The following is a 21,608-nucleotide window of genomic DNA, read 5'->3' on the forward strand; positions in this document are numbered from 1 at the left end:
CCATGCAGAAATTATTATATCCAGGTTTAGTCATATTGCTTTTAAAACCACATCTTTGGTTACTCCACATGATATCTTGCATCCACATTTACAATCTAATGCACTTCTTTCTTGAAGAGTAACCAACTGCATTAAAATACTCTGCTTCTTTCTTTCTGGATTCTTAGTTGTGCCAGAGATTATGAGGGAAATTAAGACCTGTGGAAGGTTTTCAGAGGAAGATTAAATAACGATAACATGCTGGATCAGGCCAGTGGCCCATCTAGTTCAACACTGTTTCCCACAGCGGCCAACCAGATACCTCTGGAAAAACCACAAGCAGGATATGAGCGCAACAGCCTGCTTGTTTCCCAGCAAGTGGTAATTCATAGGCATGTTGCCTATGAACCTGGACTTTCACCTAGCCATCAAGACTAGTAACTATTGATAGTCTTATTCTCTATTAATTTGTCTAACTCTCTTTTAGAGCCATCTATGGCAATGCCCACCACCACATCTTGTGGTAGCGAGTTACAGACACCATACATTAAATTATACACTGTGTGAAGATCCTAGTGAGAATTCGATGCCACTTGCAACAAACTTAAGTGCTTTTACACATTAACTTATGTTACTACAGAGATTTTAAAGGATACGATCCTATATACATGGTAGGGCATCAGAGCTACATGCACATACTCCTAATCTCAGAGTCCCTTCCACAACAACAACAATAAATGAGTGAGATAATGAAAACTGAGTGAACACATGTACAAATTCATGCCTCCGCTGGATGTATGTTTAGAATTTAAACAATGGTGAATGTATGAGCTGGCTCATAGCTGTCCTTCAATAAGGTTTGTGTTATTGGTTTTAAGTGGAAAGCAGACAGAATTGGCAAGTGAACCAAGGCTTCACTTGGCAGGGTTCATTATCTATATTCTTAATTGCATTTTCTCATTGATCAGCTAGTCCTTCAACTGACCTGATGAATATAAGGTGACCTTCAAAAGTGCCATCAACAGGATACTAAATACAATTCTTCTTTCTTCTGTAATCATAGTAGCTGGGGCTGGAGCAGTCCACATTTCTTGGAAAGCAATGAAAGTAGATTACATATTTTATTGATGCTCCATACCTGTGAACATAGAGAGCTGTCATACTACATCAGACTATTAGTCCATCTGGCTTGCTATTGACTGCCACAGCTCCTCTCTCCATGGCTTCAAGCATATCCCTCACTTCCCACCCAAGATCCTTTAAACTGGAGGGAATTGAGACTGAAATTTGAGACCTTGTGCATTTATTGCACTTCTATAAGTATTCTATCACTTACCATTGGTGCCTCCCATACTGAACTATGGTGCAAGTAAGGGCACAGTTCCATGACAGAGCACATGCTTTGCATTTAAAAGGTTCCAGGTTCAATCTCTGTTATCTTCAGATAACTATGAGGTTATCTTCACATATGAGGTGGGGTGGAGGGCACTCCTGCCTAAAACCCCCGAGAGCCACTGCCAGTCATTGCAGACTAGCCTTTCACAAACTTTGGGGCCCCAGATATTGCTGGACTACAGTTCCCATAATTCCTGACCACTGGCCATGCTGGCTGAGACTGATGGGAGTTGTAGTCCAGCAACATCCAGAGATCCAACGGTTGGGAAAGGCTGCTGTAGACTAAAGAGAGGTAGATTGTGTAAGACAGCTTTCTATGATATGTTTGATAAATTTGTAAGTCACTCTTGCACGTGGCAATGCAAATATGTTCTGTGTCATTTTAGTCTGAAACCATACTACCTGAAGGAACCCAATTCTGTCTAATCATTTCAATTTTAGTGTATATGCTGCTAGAGTAGGTACAAACCTGTCAATTTCTGCCCACTTTCAGCAGCGTTTAGTATTTAACAACAATGGTAACTTGGTCAAGTATAAACATTATTTTCATGTTATCTTCTCAGAACAGATTCAGCAAGATTTCTCCAAGCCTCAATGTGTCTGAATGTACAGAGTAACCCTATGAATGTTTCTGCAGGTCAGTCCCATTGACTTTAATGAGGCTTACTACCAAATATGTGTGCATATGATTACAGACCCAATTTCCTAATGAAGGGATGTCCAGTTAATCTAAACTCAGATAAACAGCGTAACAAACCCCTATGCCTGGAAAAATGGTTTCCAAATATGGAAGCAGTAAATACCTCCTTGCTGAATTCATAATGAAATGTACACAGAAAATCAACTGGGCAGGCCTTGCCAAGTTCTAATCCAAAATATTTCACTTATGGCAAAGTATTTGTCAAGAACCTTTAATTTTTGTCTTTGCTTTAAAAAAAAAGTGCAGGCACAAAATGACATCAAGGCGAGAAGCTGACATGCAACATGGAAAATGCTTTATGGTTGGTCAGGGAATCATAGGGATGTAGCACTAAGTAACTTGTTCTGTCAGTGCAAGGCTACCTGTTTGTGCAACGGAACTTCCCCCGCCCTCCTCTCCTTATGCTGCCTTCCCCAGATCTGTTCTCGAGGATTGGAAAAAACCCCAGAGCAGATTTACAGGGCACGCAGGGGGAAATGGGGGGGAGCTCTGCTGTGCAAGTGGAAATCCTTGTGCTGACTGAATACATTAGTTGGATTTACTCTTCACATATATTAGGATCAACCCTCCAGGGGAGCTTCTCTCTCACACACTATTACAGATCCATAGCCAGCCCACAAGGTTTGGGGAGGAACCAAAAGAGTTAGGGGCATTTTTAAAATATAATAAACTTATTTTTGGGGGGGAATGATAAGAGGATGGGTCCCCTAACCCCCCAAGCTACAGGTCTACATCATTACATATATATATACAAAAATCAATGAGCAGCATGTTCCTGTCCATTTCATCTGGAAGTATGTCCCACTGAGTTTGGACTCACCCCCAAGTATTTGAAGAGGACTGTAGCCTTAAGTCTAAATAAGCCTAAAGTCCTACACTCCAGGAGAAGCTTTATCAATCAGTTCTCCTGCGTAAAGAAACTGGACTTAACTGTGGAGTTCAGATCTGTGGCCTGCCCTAATACTCAGAAGCCTTTATTGGTTCACAAGCTTGCAACAAGTGCAAGTTATTGAAGGATCTCACAGATCCGTGCTTTAGAAATTCCTTTTGGAAAGTCCCTCTGGACGTATTAGGGATTCTGAACTACTAAAGAAGTGGGTGAGTGGAATGCTTCTAGTTATTATACAAACAATAAAAAAAATAACCTACCAATAAGAGGAGGTAAAAGGAACTAGAGATTAGCTTTAAGCAGGTAACTAGAGATATAAGTAACTGTCACACAAAATTCCTCAGAATATCTGTGCAAATTATAAAGATTATGCCCAAAAGACCGACAATTTTGTTTTCCATAGGACAAATAAAACCAAAATATTGTTTTATCATTTTATTTTAAACAAGGTTCCTGCCTTTCCAAAACACTATATGTGTAGATATGATATATGTGGATATACTTAGGCTGCACCCAGTAACCTGGAAGGAAGCCTCATTAGACTAAGTGGGACTTACTTCTAAATAGAAATGTATAGGATTGTGCTGTCAATGATGTTTGAGTCCCATTCTATTCAGACCCCTTCTCAAACGGGTTATGCTATAGCAATGAACATCCATAAAACTCAATCCAATTAAAGCCTTGCACCAAAAATGCTACCTCCTAAATATTTCTGAAGTTAAATCAACTTTGTATTTGCCATCAAGGGATTCTGGGTAGACACATACAAGATTGCACTATAAACTTTGTATTAATTCTTGTCATCTATTTGAAAGAGAGTTTCCAAAACCAATCTGGACTGTGATGTTGTCCACATGAAGCAGTGTGTGTTTTAATTTTAGTAGCATAATTCTCCTGCTGACAGCTTGTGGATTTAACATCTTTTGCTTCTGGGGGAGAAGGGGGGGAGGGGGAGGGGGAGAGGAAAAGACCAGAACTGTCATCAGTTAATGAGAAGGAAGGACTTCCTAATGAGTATATTTTGACAGTGTTATTTGGCAGCAGAGTTCTCTCAATGGCTTTCTACCTTTTGATTGCCAAAAGTTGCTTGCTTCTTTGGGCTATGGTGCTATATCCTGTCTGGCAGAAGCCCTGATGACAAAAATAAAACAATCATATTTCAAGCTACCAAAGATGTTGCCTAGTATGCAATATTGAATATTGAGTTGTCCCTGTTATATATAGGGGATGCCATTGGCTTCAAAATTACCCACTTAATTGTGAGGCAGTAGTTTGCCCATGTCTCAGATTGGCTCAAAGCAAACTCTTTTGCCATGTATAAAGACAAAAACGAAAGAAAGAAAGAAAGAAAGAAAGAAAGAAAGAAAGAAAGAAAGAAAGAAAGAAAGAAAGAAAGAAAGAAAGAAAGAAAGAAAGAAAGAAAGAAAGAAAGAAAGAAAGAAAGAAAGAAAGAAAGAAAGAAAAAGGATTGACTTAAAAAGTGAGATGTTTCCCAAAGCAGCCAAAACTCATTGTCAGTGTGCATTTTTAATAAACAAATAAATCTTTTCCCTGGCAGTTGTGAGAATCAATAAGGACTCAATGCTGTAACCCAATAAATTCAGCATGACTTGGTGCGCTCTTTTTCTCATGCAGAAATTCAGGCAGAGGTGGAATTGTCTATGGTCTGGGAAACACATTGGTACAGAATCAGAAGGAAATTTCTTCCTATTGTAAGGGAATGGTTTCCTGCTGACAAAGCAGGAATTTAAGAATAGCAGGTTTGTCTTGTGCCTTTTTATATTAAGTTCTTGGGCATTATTCAATGCACTGTTCCATTTTGCCACTGCAACACATATGACAGTAGCTGCTGTTGCTTAGTTCTTAAGAGTCAGGTCATATTATATTGTGTGGCAAATACAAGTGAACAAACAAAATTCTGCCTTCTGCCACATGAAGAGGACACCTCCAGCATAAACTGCACCAAGGAGAGACCAATACCAGTAACAACTCATAAGCATATGACATGTCACTTGTGAAATGCAATGATGCCTATTCACTTTTGTTAGTCTTTGGAAGGGCTTACGCACCAGAGCAAAATAGAATAGTTGGAAAAGCAACATTATAAAGCTGTTGTGCTCTTGAATTGTCTAGCAACAGCAACTGTATTGCTGAACTGACATCAGCAGTCATATCTCAGTGCTTACTTCAGACATTTTGGAGCTGTTGACTGTGTTACAGTCAAAAATTAATCTGAAGAGTGCTATTGATTTCTACGAGTGGCTGCTACTTCCTTCTTCCATGGAGGGGTACAACAACAGTATATTGTTTTGAGAAGTTTCCCCCATTACCATTACACTAGCTTCTCAAGTTACATATTTTAACAACAGAATAATTCTCACCAAACACACCTGTATCGCAATATATTTGCAAAACTCCTAAATAAGTGAGTAAAACACACTAGGGACACTCCGACAGACCACTGAACTGTGACCCTTCAGATGTGGCTCTACCATATACAGGTTTGTCTTGGAGCAGGTTTCACAGATTACATATTTGTACATGTCCACATATACAGATGCAGGGGTGAGTTATGGAAATGTAAAGTGAACAGCAGCCCTCAGATCCTGCTGTTCTTTTCTTTCAAGCCTTAGATACAGGAATACTACATTTCAGTATACATAATCTTAAATATTTTTCCTATCCCTTGTGTTTCTTATGGAACTAGCCTTTCCACACCTCTGATTTATAAAATTCCAGTTTTAGATAGATGCTTTTAACTTCCTGTTTAAAAGGCACATTAAGGTTTGATGTAGCCAAGATCCCCATTTTAAATATATTTGTTGTCTTAAATAGAATTGCAGTCCAAGATATTGGCATCATACCAACCTACCTGGTTAAAAACCTACTTGGGTTAACATAGCCTTCCCCAACCTGGTGCCCTCCAGCTTCAAACTACAGCTCCCACCATCCATGACCATGCTGGGTGGGGCTGATGGGAGCTGTGGTTTGAAACATCTGGAGGACACCAGGTTGGGGAAGGTTGCCTTAACAGATAGGTATACATAGAGCTATGCATTAGTTTTTATAGAACTATGTACTTCCTACAGATTTGTAACAACATAAAATATAGATGTACTGACTGCACTGAATATTGAAAGATCTCAGAGACCTGTTAGCATTCAGACATAACGATAACCTAAAGTTTGTGGCTATAGGAACAAGTGAAGGTAAGCCACAGCCTTCCTCCTTTGATTAATCTCAGTTTAGGGTTACGTCCAAACACTAAACTGTGGTTAATCTTAACTTTAGTTTGCTGAAACAAGTCAGTGGCAGTCAGTGGCATCATCCAAGGTTAGAAGTTGGATTTTTTCATTCAACTATCATTCAAGGTAACTGCAGTTTGGCTGGATTTAGATGTAATGCTAAACTGTGGTTATTAAAAAAATTGAAGCAAAAACTTCTGATCTCCTCCTCCAGAGTGGTGACAAGGAGGAAGAACATGAGCCTGCGACTCTCCTAGGTTTGTCCCTGTATTGATAAACCATAGCTTATTTTATTGTGGTTAAAAACAAACACACACAGGCTCAAGAAATTTCACAGGGAACATCTACTGTAAATTAAATCTGCTGCTATGTTCTATGATTTGCCTGTTTCAATGGAGGGACCCAACATGAATGAAGACTGGAATTCTTCGTTGATTTCGCTAGAAAGTCCACATAAGAGATCAGTATATGAATCTGAGTGCCCATGATTGCTTTGGATCAAGGCAAATAAATGTAGCATTGACTAACTTCTTTTACTGCATCCTTAAGTACCAGATACACAGGATAGAACTAATGGGCCCCAATCCAGCGATACATGAGTAAGTTAACAAGTGTTCACCAGGTGACCACGGGTAAAAAGCATGTAACGAACCCTTCAAGAGATAAGGAAGCACATTCCCACCCATACAAGACATATAGGAAAGCACACCTCTATTTGCACTATGCTGTGCCATGTGGGGTCATACTGTCAGATGTGCATTACACTCAATCTGCAGCTACCATGTACTGAGTTCTGTACATGTGCTTCATGATCCAGAAGTGCATAAGTCCCGATTTCTGATGTTCAAGTTGTTGCTCTTTTTTGCTATGCTGAAGCATTTGTCCCCAGCAATTGCTCAGGCCACTATTCTCTCTCTATATGTACGTATCAAGTAGAAGCCAAAAGGATAGAACAGCACAGAGAGAGGGAAACCCCAGCCCTATGAAATCCTCAACAGGATGCAGCTCACAATTTCAACACTGTGTATGAAGATGGTAGAAAGGCGCTTAGAAAAAGTGGTCTTCTTCCACAGCAACAGCAAAGCAGTGAACATGATCGAACATCAAAAAAGATACATTTTGGTGTTTTATGGTGCTACATATGAGAAAAATCACAGGAATTTGTATTATTGACTTATTAGGAAACTGGAATGGTGTGCACGTGTAAAGCTGCGAATGTTCTACAACCATGGGCTGCTTTTTCCATAGTTAGGACCACTAATGCAAGATCTAAACAGCATTTTAGCACTTTGTTTATATAGTGTACATTGCTATTATATAGTCATCTAGATGTGGATCTATAATTGAGTTTACTTTGGGGGAGGAATGTATTCTTAACTACTACTCACTAAAATATATTTCTAACCTGGGAAAGACCCCACAAATTCCAATTCATAGGCACCCTGTCCAAAGTACTCTGGGGGCTTTAAATTCCAGTGCCACCTTTGCTATTTCTGCAAAATATTTCATTTGGAAACATAATAAATAATGCACACAAATCAGATATTTCTAACAATAGGTGCAAAGAAAATAGGAAATATTTCAAGTAAAATACATTTGGCTTTTGACCAGCTGGTTCACCTATACTTCATGAATGCACTTCATGAACGCATTTTACCTTTGATCTTCTTCTTGGTAACACTGACCCCTGCTATTCAATAACCAAATGGTGGGTATCAGCCAATCTTTTTGCAGGAAAGGATTCTGCTTGGCAGTGCAACATTGCCTTGTAAGCATTCATTCTACAGTAGGAAAGGGATCCCTGCAAGGTTGCCAGCATCTTCCTTGGAGTCAAGTATTCTGATAGGACAGTTCAAACATGTTGCAGGCTTCTTCCAGGCTTTCATCCATGTTGAGTCTTCTCCAGAAAGACTTCTGCTTCATCTGAAGCTCCCTCCGCACACACCTGGGGCATGGTACTGACTTCACCTTGCATTCTGAATGGAAGACTGCACCACAGCTCTCACACCTGTGAGCACAAAACCAGAAATTTGTATATATTTATGTGTAGGTTTCAAGCCTTTCTTCCCCGCTGTCCAGAGAAAAAGAATTGTACCAGTTCTATGCCAAGACCATTCCCATGCCAGCTTCATTCTGACCTCTGCAAACCAGGAACCCTAAGAGATGTTCAGAAGTTGCTCAGACACTATAGAGTCCCAATAAGAAAGAAGTGATAGGAACATAGCAAACTGCTTTACAGAGTCATCTCTGTATGCTGCATCTAGCTCAATATTGTCTACACTGACTGGCAACAGCTCTCTAGAATTCCAGGCAGGGGACATTCCCAGTCCTACCAGCAGATACCAGAGACTGCACCTGGGATCTTCTGCATGCAAGGCAGATTCTCTACCACTGAGCAACAGCCCTTCCTCCATAGACATACAGATAGTCATACTATGGCAGTGATTTAGCAGGGTAGTTAGGCTACAATTCTGTGTGCAGATAATGAAGTCACTGGGATTTAAGCAGCCTAACTGTACGCAGGATTGCAGCTGTTACCATTTGCTTAATCTAAAATTTCTGGTAGATTTTACAAGCTTAATTATTTAAGCATGTTATCCATTCTTTACTGGACTGGAGCACATGCAGGCAACCCAAATGGGAGACAAGATGACAGCCAAAGAAAACAGTTGTGCCTTTAACAATTTTAAATCATCCACATCTGACACTAATGCTGACTTTATCAAGCTAATTCCCCTTTCGTTAGTGATTTACAATTTCTTGGGAAACGCTAGAGACCCATGATTGATGAGAGTGCCATTTTGCATTCATTCATGGCCTCTCCCTTTCCCTCTTTTGATCACTCTTCTCAGTCAACTGGAGAATGTAAATGCTTATCAGGAATTTCTGTCAAAATGGACGCTTGCAGGATTACGGAAAAGTGAAGCACACCTGCCGTTGCTACCCACATGCATTAAATCAGGGGGCAGGGAGGGACAAGAGAAGATTAATGATTTTAAAATTAAGAGCAAACACATCAAACAATTTGCAAAACTAGCAACAAAACCCCACAAACACAAACCAAAAAACCAAACCCTTTATATCACCGGTAATTAACGAGTTCCATAAAAGTGTTGATGATGATGATGATGATGATGATAATGATAATAATAGTCTTGTTCCTTGATAAAAGAGAAGGGATGATGACACCAGCAGGATCGGGAACAGCAGGTAAGAATGACTTTTCAAAGGCCTCACTGAAAGTCCCACCAGCATCCTTATTTCAAGCTCCACAAACATTTCACAAACCAGCTTCTTCATTTTATCCAGTTATCCCAGGTCCAACTGTTCTTTTTTCACTTCCAAACTAACTCTTAAGATAAGCAGAGCAGTTACAACTGAAAGCAAGAGAGTCATTCCAAAAGAGCAGTTGTATTAGCATATAGCACCCCAATCCCACACATGGATTATTTACTTCGAAATCAACTCCAATTGAGTTTAATAGGACTTGGTTCCTAACATGCATACAATTGCAGCCTTCATTAGTGGCACCTTAGAGACTGGTTTATTGCCAAAGGAGCTTCTGCGGGAAAAGCCATACTTCCTGTGATAAGTCTTGCATGTAAAAACGGAAAACTGTGAACAGAGAATCCCTCCTGGACAAATGCAACCTAGCCACTGTGATCCATGCTCTGCTAGCATCCTGGTCAAATGTCTGTTATGTGTTGTACATGGGGCTGCCTTTCAAGTCCACAGGGACATTTCAGATCAGAACACGGCAGAATTACTTTACTGACTGGAATTCACTAGTTTTAAAGCAACTTTGCATGAACCTGCCCTCCATTAGTCAGGGATTATTAGAGCCCCTTCTCTGGGTAACTCTGGTTGCAGAAATTAGGAGGATGGCTACCAAAGAAAGGCTCTTTTCTCTGAGGGTCCCCAAATCAGCTCTTCCTGGAGAGGCCTGCCTGGAACCTTGTCTGGTGAGTTTAGGCCCCAGGTCAATAATAATCATAATTAGAACTTGTTAGTTGCTTGTTGCACAAAAAGGTCTCCAAATGGTTTATAACATATTTAACAGCATAGGCTTAAGTAAAAATACATTATAACAAAAACATATTTTACACAAAACACACATAGTTCATAAAAAAATAAAGAGACCGCCAATAACTGCAGCAGAAAGGTTTGACAGCACAACCTGCAGAAACATCATCAAACAAGATCAAGACATTTCAATTAGTCAGGCTTTTAATGATTAGTATTTTTATTCCGCCTTTTCACTCTTTTAACTGCTATGATGTTTATTTCGCGTGTGTAATTTTATCTTAAATAGTTGTGATATATTATCCTCCAGGGATACACAGGGATCCTCCTTTCTTAGAGGCTAAATAGACATTAGCCAGTAGAGATGTTCAGGTACAGGCCATGGGAGCAGGTGTTATGGGTGAGCCTGTGGTAGACAGAGAACAGCAATGGAAAGACTGGGGAGAATATACTTTCTTTCCACAAAGCTAGCACTCATAAGTAGCAGCCTTCTCATGCAATTTCCCGGTATTGATATGACCCAGAAGTCTCCCAAGATCAGGAAGATGTAGAGAAACTGCTGTGCTTGCCCAAGGGACCTAATCAAAAGCAGGTGGCGTTCCAGGCCTGTGCCCTAGTAGAGGCTTTCGTGTACTGGAAGTTCCAGTGGACCCAATGCAAAGCGGACCCAGACCATGGGTTTTTGCCCAACTGTATTCCAGTAACATATGGCAACAATGATAACTTGAGTTGGAACCTGGAGGCAAGTGATAAAGTTTGCATTGTAAAAATCCATTGGATCTGCTGAGCTCTGTTTGCCAGGAGCCATTGTGACTGGGGAGTAATTCTTCAATTGCTCAGACATCTCGATTGCTTCTATGACTGAAACAATGAACAGAAGAAATCTAAACCAAATAATGGGCCAGAGGGTCAAGGAACCTGCCTTGCACGGAATCTAGGGGGTAACAGATCCCAGTAACTCCCACAAATGCCTAATGATCTTAGCTTTATTTTAAGAAGTAGAAGAAAGCAAGTTCTGAGTGCTTGTGGTTGTGTAGAAAAGCGAGAAACATCTGTGAACTGTTTCTGCTGAAAACATGTAAGAAACAAGGATCTGGATGAGGCTTTTAGTATTGAGGGGATGAAAGCTGCAAGTTCTACACAATTCCCCATTTCTATGGGATTTTAGTATATGTTCCTGCACACCCATTGCCAATCAGCATTTCATGAATCCTGTTTCTCCTTCCTATCAGGACTACTTCACACATTGTAAGAGAGGGAAACCCAGGGTTGCCACCAATTGTACCTACATTAGTCAGATTCAGCCAATCACAGCTCCAATCACACTTCAAATTTTTAAGTCTATACTCACCATACACCAGATGTTCCAACACATACAAATTGTTGCTGGGCAGTGGAAACTGGTCTTCCTTTTGCTCTTCTTGCCAAAGCCAGCAACCTCTCCCTTGCCACTTTGACTTGCCACCTCCTTCAGGCCCAGTGGCAGCAGTGAGGCAGAGGAAATACTGCTGCTGCTCCCACCGCCATTTGCTTACTTACCTGCTCCCTCCCTCTAGGCCCAATGGGAAAGTTGGGGCAGCCACCTATGCCATCCCATTGGGCAAGGAAGCAGAGATTGGACAAGCAAGCAAGCAAATGGTGGCTGAAGCCACTGCTCTTCTTTCAAAGAGAAAGAGGAAGCGGATGGAATGGGAGTCGGTGGTGGTGGTGAGAAAACGAGGAGGAGCTGCTGGTACTGGAGTGGATCAGACCCAGGCATGACCACCTATCTATGGGGAAGGTCCCACTGCCTGTGGCCCATAAGAAAGACCCTGGTAGGTGTAGCAAATGGAATGTGTGAAGCAAATTTCGGTCTCCTCGTAATAGAAGCGGAAACAAGAATATGGCGCTTAAACACTTTGTCAATTTTGTGCTGCAGAATTCACGAAATAGCTCAATAATAATTAAGGGGAAAAGGAGAAACTAAGATGAACTTGCAGAACTTAAAAGCTGAAGTCATGTCCAGCTGCAGCCTACTCTAAACAGAATTATCAAGGAGCATATCCTTACTGTGGCTGCAGAACCATTGGGTGTTTCAACCAAGCAATCAAACACCCGTTTCTTATCATGCCAGGGCCACAGCTTGAAGCTGCATCAGCCACTTCTCTAACATCTGAGGGCAGTGAGAACCACCTGTGTTGGGAAAGAGGGTGTTCCTTTATTGATACTTATTTACAAAACAGTCTCATTATTATGAAGCCTTTATTCTCTTCTCAGATCCTTTTGAGCACAAATACAGTGACATTGTGGAGAAGACATTTGTTGCTTTGAAGATGACAAAAAGACTAGACTACAAACAAGCAACTATGGACTCATTCATGTACTCCGTTTTGCCTGCAGCAGTCCCACAGGGAGGAAGCCACTTTTCATGTTTGGTTTCCTGTGGTCACAGCTGCTATAGGGGCACGACTGTGTGGAGCATCGCCTAGCTTTATATGAATATATAGTGCTGAAACATCTTTGAATCTCTAAGGGAAGGTTTAACATGTTAAATGAATCAGGAGCACACTCCCAATAGGAGAGCCACTCTAAACATGGGAGATTGGGGGTGGGGAAGGGAACCTTCTGTGAATATGCTGGAAATTGACAGGGGAAGCACACCTTTTTCCTTACCCATCTGTCCCAGCCCCATCCTTAATCAGCTTCCTCCCTCCTAGCATTCTTTCCTAGAAGCCACAAGAGATTCTCTGGCTCTGAATCACAAAAACATCATGCTTTCATGCATGCTCTGAAATATTTGACACAACATTTTTCTTAAAAGACATATTCAAGATGATTCATTAGTATGGTGCTCAGTGAGCTGCATGTGCAAGTTATTTCATTTTCTATAGTCTGATGCCAGGAGTGTACATAGGAAGATTTGGGGGGAAAAGTTGAAAGATGCATTTTCCTTTGACCCACTACATGCAAGAGCTTGTGGGACTTTGTGCTTGCACAGAGTTTGTATGCACAGAGACAGGACATGTTCATACAGGGACAAAAGTGGTAGGACCACAATACACAGGAACCCTGCATGATGAATGGCACCCTTAGACCAATGTGTCAGGGTTCACTAGAGTGAACAAGTGATAGCCGGGTCAGGAGGGAGTAAGTCCTCAGCCAGATGAAGGCCAAAGGCAAATGGCATGATCGACAACTGGAGAAAGGTCAGTTCTCATAATGGCTGCTAGTAGGCAGATGAGTCAAAGGCAACCAGCGTAGTCTAGAAAACCAAATGGCCAGGTTCTAGAGGCACAAGGTGCTGTGAAGGAAACTGAACAACAGGAACTAACCCTAATGGGCTCTTCTCAATGGGAGTCAGGTTGCTTACAGCAGTGTTCTTCAGCGTTGGGTCACCAAATGTTGTTGGACTACAACTGCCATGATCCATTGACCAGTGGCTACGCTGACTAGGGATGTTAGGAGTTGTAGCCCAAGAACATCTGGAGACCCAAAGTTGAAGAACAGTGGCTTAGAGTGGATTGAAGAGTATGCCTTGTGGAGGAGGCTTCATGGGGCAAAGTGGAATTGCACAGGCTCCGTAGGTCACCTGACTAGCTGCTGAATCAGCTGGTAGGTCTTCTAATACTATCTAGGTGGCACCTCTGCGTAACACAGTTCAGCAAGCAATTCCTTCAGCAGATAGGCTGAGTTGGTGGTGTAGGAGGAAAGGCACTGGAACTTGGCTGCCAGGAGTCACAGCAGGGTCAGTACCAGACTGCAGCAGGCCCTCGAAGGCGGCGGTGGCGCAGTGGCACTACCACTACCACCGCTGCCGGGGGCTTAAACAGGCCCAGCTGCATCAGTGTGCATGACTGCCAGCTTGTGTGATGGTAAACATGTGTGCGCAGTGCAGGCATGGTGATGTGGAAAGTGGCGTGGCCAGCCCATGCTGGTGGTGGGTGGCAAGGGGTGTTGTCTGAGAGGGTGGCTCACACTCCATGATCTGCACCAGTATCAGGGCACAGGGCACATGCTACACAGCCTGATGCTAGCATGGATTGTGGAGCAGGAGGTACACCTTGCTAGCCCCAGCAGCAGGGGCCCCTCTCAGCTGCAGGGCCCCCCACGGGGCCAGTGCTGAAATTGGCTGCCTGCTGGAGCCAGGCCTGAGTCTCAGTTTGAGATCCTTGCCCCTGAAGCTGATACACAAAACAAGATCAACAATAACCCAGAAACAAAAAGTTTCCCAACACTAACATGAAGCATAACCTGAAGTTTCTCCTTACTAAGCATTTATCTAAATCTTACTTTGCCACGGTTGAACTCTTTTTTTGAAAACTTTTGCAGTAAAATATGAAACAGATCTTAGTGACAGAGCTCAGACCTGAAAGCTGTACAAAATCACAATACAATACCTTTAAGCATGTGCAGAGTGCTGTTCCTCCACCCCACTGAGTAACTACCATCTAACACTATGTCTCTGGAACTTAGTGTTTTCAATAAAGCCTCCCTGCACTATTTTCAACAGACCTGTCATTACCTATGTCTCTTTAAAAACTAACCAACGGAACAGACAGTAAAAATCTGAAGCCACATCTACAGTAGGGCCCCGCTTTACGGCGCTTCACTTTACGGCACTTTGCTTTACAGCGATTCGCTTTACAGCTCTTCGCTAATACAGCGGTCTCAATTAGATGCAATTACACTAAAGCCCCACTCATACGGCTCTTGTTCCACTTTTACGGCAGTTTTTGGGCATCGCGCACCATTCTATTCAATGAGTTCTGCTCTACAGCGGTTTTCGCTTTACGGCAGGGGTCCAGAATGTAACCCGCCGTATGAGTGGGGCCCTACTGTATTATATTTCCACTTGTATTTTAGTGTCTCTGCTAGTTTCATTCCAAAACACTGAAAAGTCTGACACCCAGGAAATCCGAAACAGGGGAGTAACTTTAACTAAGGAACACAAAATGATACAAGAAAAGAAAAAAATTATGTGGAGCCTTCTACAACAGTGCTAAGACAGGCTGTATATTGTTGGACAGGATGTAAGGAGCCTGCCGGGCACAGCCCCCAAACCCTTGCTAATTAACTGAAATGATTGTGTTTGTTTTGGAACCATTTGGCCAACAAAGGAATGTGTCACACTGATTAGCAAGAAAAGGGTATGTAATATATGTGTATTCAAAGCCAGATGAGTGCATTATCCAGGTATTTGCTCTGTTTGCTCAAGGACTGACAAAAAATGAATGCTGAGCAAACAGCCCCCGGTGCAAATGGAAACTCCAGCCCTTTAAAAGAGGGTGGGGGTGTCCTTCTGCCCTGAGATATATCTGTCTCTGTAACAGGCAGGCCTTGAGAAATCACATCTGGAAATGAATCCATAGAAAAACTACTTTTCTTAACAGAAATTATCCTCTTCATCAGCCTCTATGAGAATTCCAAGACACTACTATAGTAACAATCCAGTGCGACTCTCTGGCAGGTTTTACCAATGGCATATGAGAGTCACTGTTTTGCTTTTTCCTCTAAGAGCCCCAGCAGGAGCTCTTTCTTTTAGCAAGCATTGGCACAAGCAAAAAGATATGTAAACAAAGGCACAAACATACTGTAATTTCTAGTAATTCAAGAATGCTGAGAACGGCATTAAGGCAATTTTTTTATTTCTTTTAAAAAATGCCACTGTTTAAATGGAGGCCAAAGATCTATTAAAAGTTCAGTTTTGTGCTCATTTAAACACAAGAGGTGCATGAATACATGTGTGTGAATAAGCAGTAACAAAGTTAGTAGGGTACTAGTAAGTGCACCACAAGGCAGATGTGTTAATATTTATTTTCATCTTCATTCATTCAGGGGTAAAGCATTAGAAAATCAACATTTTCATAGATGCACAAAACTGTACTTGTTATATATCTATCTCTATATGATTGTGCATTTGTCTGTCTCTGTACAAAACAGAGACACTATGAGCATGGAAATAAGAATTCAAGGATGCTAGCTAACATTTTAAAAAGAGAGAGATAGGAGCAGAGTCATTTCAGTTTGGCATAATGTGGAACCTGAATATGACACGATAAAGATGGCAGATCTTTTTGTAGCATATTATGAGAAGTTGTATACATCTCAGAATCATGGGTAGGATGATATAAAATCTTATTTGCATGAGGTGGGGATTCAGCCAATCGAAGGGGACCACAGGTCCTTCTTAATGCTCCTCTAACTGATGAGAAAACTGAGGATGTTATAGCTATTGAACAATGGCAAATCTCCAGGAATGGATTGGTTTTCAGCTGAATTTTATAAAGCATTTAGAGAAATGCTGGTCCCAGTTTTGAGGGGGCTATTTAATGAGATATTACAAGGTGAGCAGCCTCCTGAAACATGGAGGGAAGTAAGGATAACAGTCATCCTGAAACCAAGGAAACAAGCAGATTTAGTGGACTCATACAGAGCAGTGCCATTTTGGAATCAGGACTGAAAAACATTCACTGCTATTCTTGCCTCAAGAATGAATAAAATTATTAGCAAGTATATTCACACAGATCAGGTAGGCTTGATTCCTAGGAGACGGTTGGCTGATTCAATGTGGAAAATATTAAATATTATTAATACTTGCAAGGTGCGTAAGAAGTCTCTAGCAGTGGTACCCCTGGATGTCCAGAAGGTCTTTGACCACTTGGAGTGGCCCTTTGTGCTCCACCTGGTCAAAGAAATGCCACTGGGACTGCAGGTCAAGCTCTATACCAACCCTCTTTAGCAAAAGTATGGGTCAATGCCAGAGCTTGGAAAAGTTACTTTTTTTGAACTACAACTCCCATCAGCCCCAGCCAGCATGGCCACTGGATTGGGCTGATGGGAGTTGTAGTTCAAAAAAAGTAACTTTTCCAAGCTCTGGTCAATGCATATGATTCTAGAACTTTTAACTTCTATAGGGGCATGAAGCCGGGATGTCTCCTTTTACGCATGCCATTTGTTCCCTGGAGCTGCTGGTGAGAGCCACAAGACAAAATGATAATACACCTGGTAGGACTATTAATGAGCGCATGTATAATCTTAATTAGTTGCTGATGATATTATCTTTGTTACCCCAGAACCAATCTCTTCGATGACAGAACTGATGAAAGAAATCCCCAGATATGGGCAGGTGACAGCCCTCAGGATTGTAATAAGTGAGGAAATGCTCTGTATCAATTTAGCTCTGACTGGAAGAGGGACCATAAACCATACATTTGAAATAATGCTATACATCAAGCAGTTTAAATACTTGGGGGTAATTGTTCCTAGAAATTTGGCCAAGTTACAACAGCTTAATATTCATCCCATGATAAGACAGTTAAAAAAAGAATATACTAGATGGCAGACGAAGAATCTTACAATTTTGGGAACGATTGGTGCGTTTAAAATGGTCTTCTCTCTAAGATTAATTTCTTCTTTTATAACAACAACAACAATTTTATTTTTGTTATCCACCTCTCACCTGGAATGCAGGTCCCAAGGCAGATTACATAGATTTAAAAATAAATTTAAAAATACAAAGCATACATTTTATGCTTTACCCATTTCCATTTTGACAAACGTTTTCCCAAGTTGGCAGAGAATGATCAGCTTAATAAAGGCTTGCTGCAGAAGGAGAGCAAATGGGTGGAATACCAAACCTTTTAAAATATTATGCAGTTTACCAGTTTTGAGTGACATTGTCTATATTTATTGAAAGCACAGAACACCCATGGACTAGGATGGAATTAAGTTAAACACAACAAACATTTGCCACAGCACCTTGATATAAATTTAATTCTAGGACCTTGGAATGGATTACAAAACTCTTTACACACAATAACTGACGTGTGGAAACAGTGGGACAAAAAATTAGTGAATCAAGTGCCACCACTACTACCCCTAGTACTACAACCCTTCCTTTTATAGAAAGAAGTTTAACACAGGTACCTCTAAGATGTCCTAGGAGACTATTTCGGATGGAAGATTTTTCTGTGAAAAGCAAACCTTTATCTCCCAGACCAATTAAGGCATAAATTATACAGGTGAATTGGTTTCACATGTAGCAAGTGCATTATTTCATCTGTGACTAGACAAATAGGGAAAATGCCACCAAAAGGTTAACTACATTTGATGCCTTAGTGAAAAAACATGAGTCAGACATGAAAGGTATTGTCTCAAAAATGTATAAAGCTTTAATCGACATGGATACTCTTTCGTTTACAAGACTGAAAAATAGATGGGAGGACAATGTGAAGGAATAGATACCTGGACATCTTTGGAACAGGCTGTAGGAGAAAGCTCCAGTTAAGGTAATGCCAGCATCTATAAGGCAGAATTCCTCAACCTTTATTCAGGGGTAGTATTTAACACCACTGAGGCTGGCACAAATCAATAAGACCGCTAAATCTATATACTGGAGACATTGCACAAGTATAGGAACCTACTATCATATGATGTAGGAATGCGTACATGTGGCAAAATATTGGGAAATAACCTTTCAATAAATAATTATAACGCATCAGTTTATTATGCGGATGCCTCTGTTTACACTCCTAAATATATGGGGGCTGAGAATGAGCAGACTATGCACAAAGACAAAGAGAGCCAGTGTGGTGGACTGGTTAAGGTGTTGGACTATGACCTGGGAAACCAGGGTTCGAATCCCCACCTAGCCATGAAGCTCACTGGGTGACCTTGGGCCAGTCACTGCCTCTTAGCCTCATGAAAACCCTATTCACAGGGTCGCCATAAGTTGGAATCGACTTGAAGGCAGTACACTCCACACTCCATGCACAAAGACTGAATAACTTTCATGCTTACATCTGATAGACTGGAGTTGCCAAAAATGGGAAGGATGCAAGCAGACTGACAATAACTTGAAAGAGGCCAGAGGCAACAGCAATGTTCTAGATTTTTATTGGAAATGGTTCTGCTTTATCCAGTATACCAGACAAGTTTTGGACTTGACACTTTCACCCACCTTTCGAAGGCTTTGGAAGAGAGGGTGGTGGAAATGGTTATGTATGGACTTACATCGAGCAGAACTCTTAGAGACCTGGAAATGGGCCCAATAGCAGTAATCTGTTTTATTTTGGAATGGACACTCAGACTTCGTCAGAGTTTTCTATGTAGTTATAGCAGCCTTGCAGGACTGTCAAAGAATGGGGGTTCAAATTTATAATCATCCCTGGATATTGTTTGTTTTTGTCATGATTTGTTCTGTTGATGCACAATAAATAAATAAATAAATAAATAAATAAATAAATAGATAAATAAATAAATAGAAAACATTGCCTATGTGGCTATCTTACTTGGGATGCCTATTTAAAAAATAGACTACAAAATATATTAATGGACAACCTGTTGTCACCACCACCCCCTTCCCACCCCACGTCAGCAAAGGACAATTATCCAATAAACAGACGAGTAATATTCCAGCTAACTGGCAAATAAAAAAAATGTAATTGTTGTTATTGTTATGTGCCTTCAAGTAGATTACGACTTATGGCGACCCTATGAATCAGTCACCTCTAAGAGCATCTGTCGTGAACCACCCCGTTCAGATCTTGTAAGTTCAGGTCTGTGGCTTCCTTTATGGAATCAGTTTGGCCTTCCTCTTTTTCTACTCCCTTCTGTTTTTCCTAGCATTATGGTCTTTTCTAGTGAATCAGGTCTTCTCATGTGTCCAAAGTATGATAACCTCCGTTTCATCATTTTAGCTTCTAGTGATAGTTCTGGTTTAATTTGCTCTAACACCCAATTATTTGTCTTTTTCGCAGTCCATGGTATGTGCAAAGCTCTCCTCCAACACCACATCTCAAATGAGTTGATTTTTCTCTTACCCGCTTTTTTCAATGTCCAGCTTTCACATCCATACACAGAGATTGGGACTACCATGGCCTGAATGATCCTGACTTTAGTGTTCAGGGATACATCTTTGCATTTGAGGATCTTTTCTAGTTCTCTCATAGCTGCACTCCCCAGTCCTAGCCTTCTTCTGATTTTTTGACTATTGTCTCCATTTTGGTTAATGACTCAGCAAAGGTAAATTATCCAATAAACAGACAAGTAATATTCCAGCTAACTGGCAAATAAAAAGAAAGTAATGGATCACGCTAATTCACTATGCTACTGACACTACTTCACTGGGTACAGCAGTATTAAATATTATTTTGAAAATGATGCGGTTATATCAATTTTACTAAATACTGCTTGTATTGTACATGCACACAGATATATTCCTGGCTGCCACTGGAAGCACCAAAAGCAGTTCTTATCCTCAGATATCACTGATCTGAGATGTACTGCAAATTCTCTATAGACGTTGAAGATTTCAGAACACCAAGGCATTTGAAGGCACAGTAAGCGCCCAGAGTAACTAACCAAACCATTCTGCAGAGAAACTACATGAGCCCATTAGTGGGAAGCTTTTTTACATCAAATATTTTGCCCCTTCATTATCCTCATCAGTCTCTAGTCCTACATAGACTTCATCTTAGTTCCTCTAAGGGCTTTTCATTCACAACTTTCCTTTCTTTTTCAAGTATTCTCTTTTCTTTCTTATGTATCATCATCATCATCACTTTATTATGGTCACAAGACCAACCATAAATAAACACATTTTAAATTACATGGGAATGGATGAGATTAAGTAAATTTTAAACTACAAACATCATAATAAGTATATATCATGATCAAAGTTAAAATAGACTTGAAGTTATAATTATAACTAAGTTCAAAGGAGCAACAATATAAATCTTAGATAATTAAAACCACATAACTACCGTATATAAATTTCATATAGAAACGAGTTAAACAGATAATAAAATTAGTGGCAAAAATTTGCTTCACTTTGAGATTCAGGTAAAATTTATAAAAACTCTTTCTGCTTATTTTTCTTAAAATTTATAACTATCAAGCTAAACTTGGCGACTGCTGAAGCTATCTTTCTTATGTAGTATTTACATGCTTGTGCAACACACCTAATTTAATCTATGTTCAGGGATTTGATTTCACATTATAAAACAAACACTGGTAAGAAATCCAGGAAAAGACAGGACAAATATTAGCAGTAAAAGAAGTGTCAGTCAGAAATCTCAGTAAAAATTGGCAGTGGCTGCATTGGCCCAGAACTTTTCTCCCAGCTGTGAAGAAAATCAACTCTCAACAAAGTATGCTAACAAAATAATCCTAGTCATCTCGCAGACTGACAACAGGGTGTAAGGGAGGATCAACATCATGCATGTACAAAAATCAGTTGCTAATTATTCACTCCTGGACACTCTGTTGAAAAACAGTGTCCGAGGTGACACAGTCATTTTATCTGTGGAGTTTATTTGCAATGCAATGCCTTATTCACACAGGCATGCATGATATGCAGTCAAAACAAGGGATGACCATACATGTATGAATCAGCTCT

At 40.7% G+C, this 21,608-nt stretch overlaps 1 protein-coding gene across 4 annotated transcripts in view; it reads right to left on the reverse strand.

Annotated features, from left to right (window-relative positions):
- Nucleotides 1-5,924: 5,924 nt before the first annotated feature.
- PLEKHM3 (pleckstrin homology domain containing M3) overlaps nt 5,925-21,608 on the reverse strand; it is a 102,189-nt gene continuing 86,505 nt past the window's right edge. For 3 of the 4 annotated variants that reach the window (XM_061607820.1, XM_061607818.1, XM_061607819.1), the window contains one exon: nt 5,925-8,216. In XM_061607820.1, coding sequence (XP_061463804.1) covers nt 8,039-8,216 — 178 coding nt within the window. In that variant the 3' untranslated portion in view covers nt 5,925-8,038. The remainder of the gene's footprint in view (nt 8,217-21,608) is intronic. The other variant, XM_061607821.1, reaches the window with a different exon arrangement.

The sequence above is a fragment of the Rhineura floridana genome, chromosome 2 (assembly GCF_030035675.1).
Source record: "Rhineura floridana isolate rRhiFlo1 chromosome 2, rRhiFlo1.hap2, whole genome shotgun sequence".
NCBI classification, from domain to species: domain Eukaryota; kingdom Metazoa; phylum Chordata; class Lepidosauria; order Squamata; family Rhineuridae; genus Rhineura; species Rhineura floridana.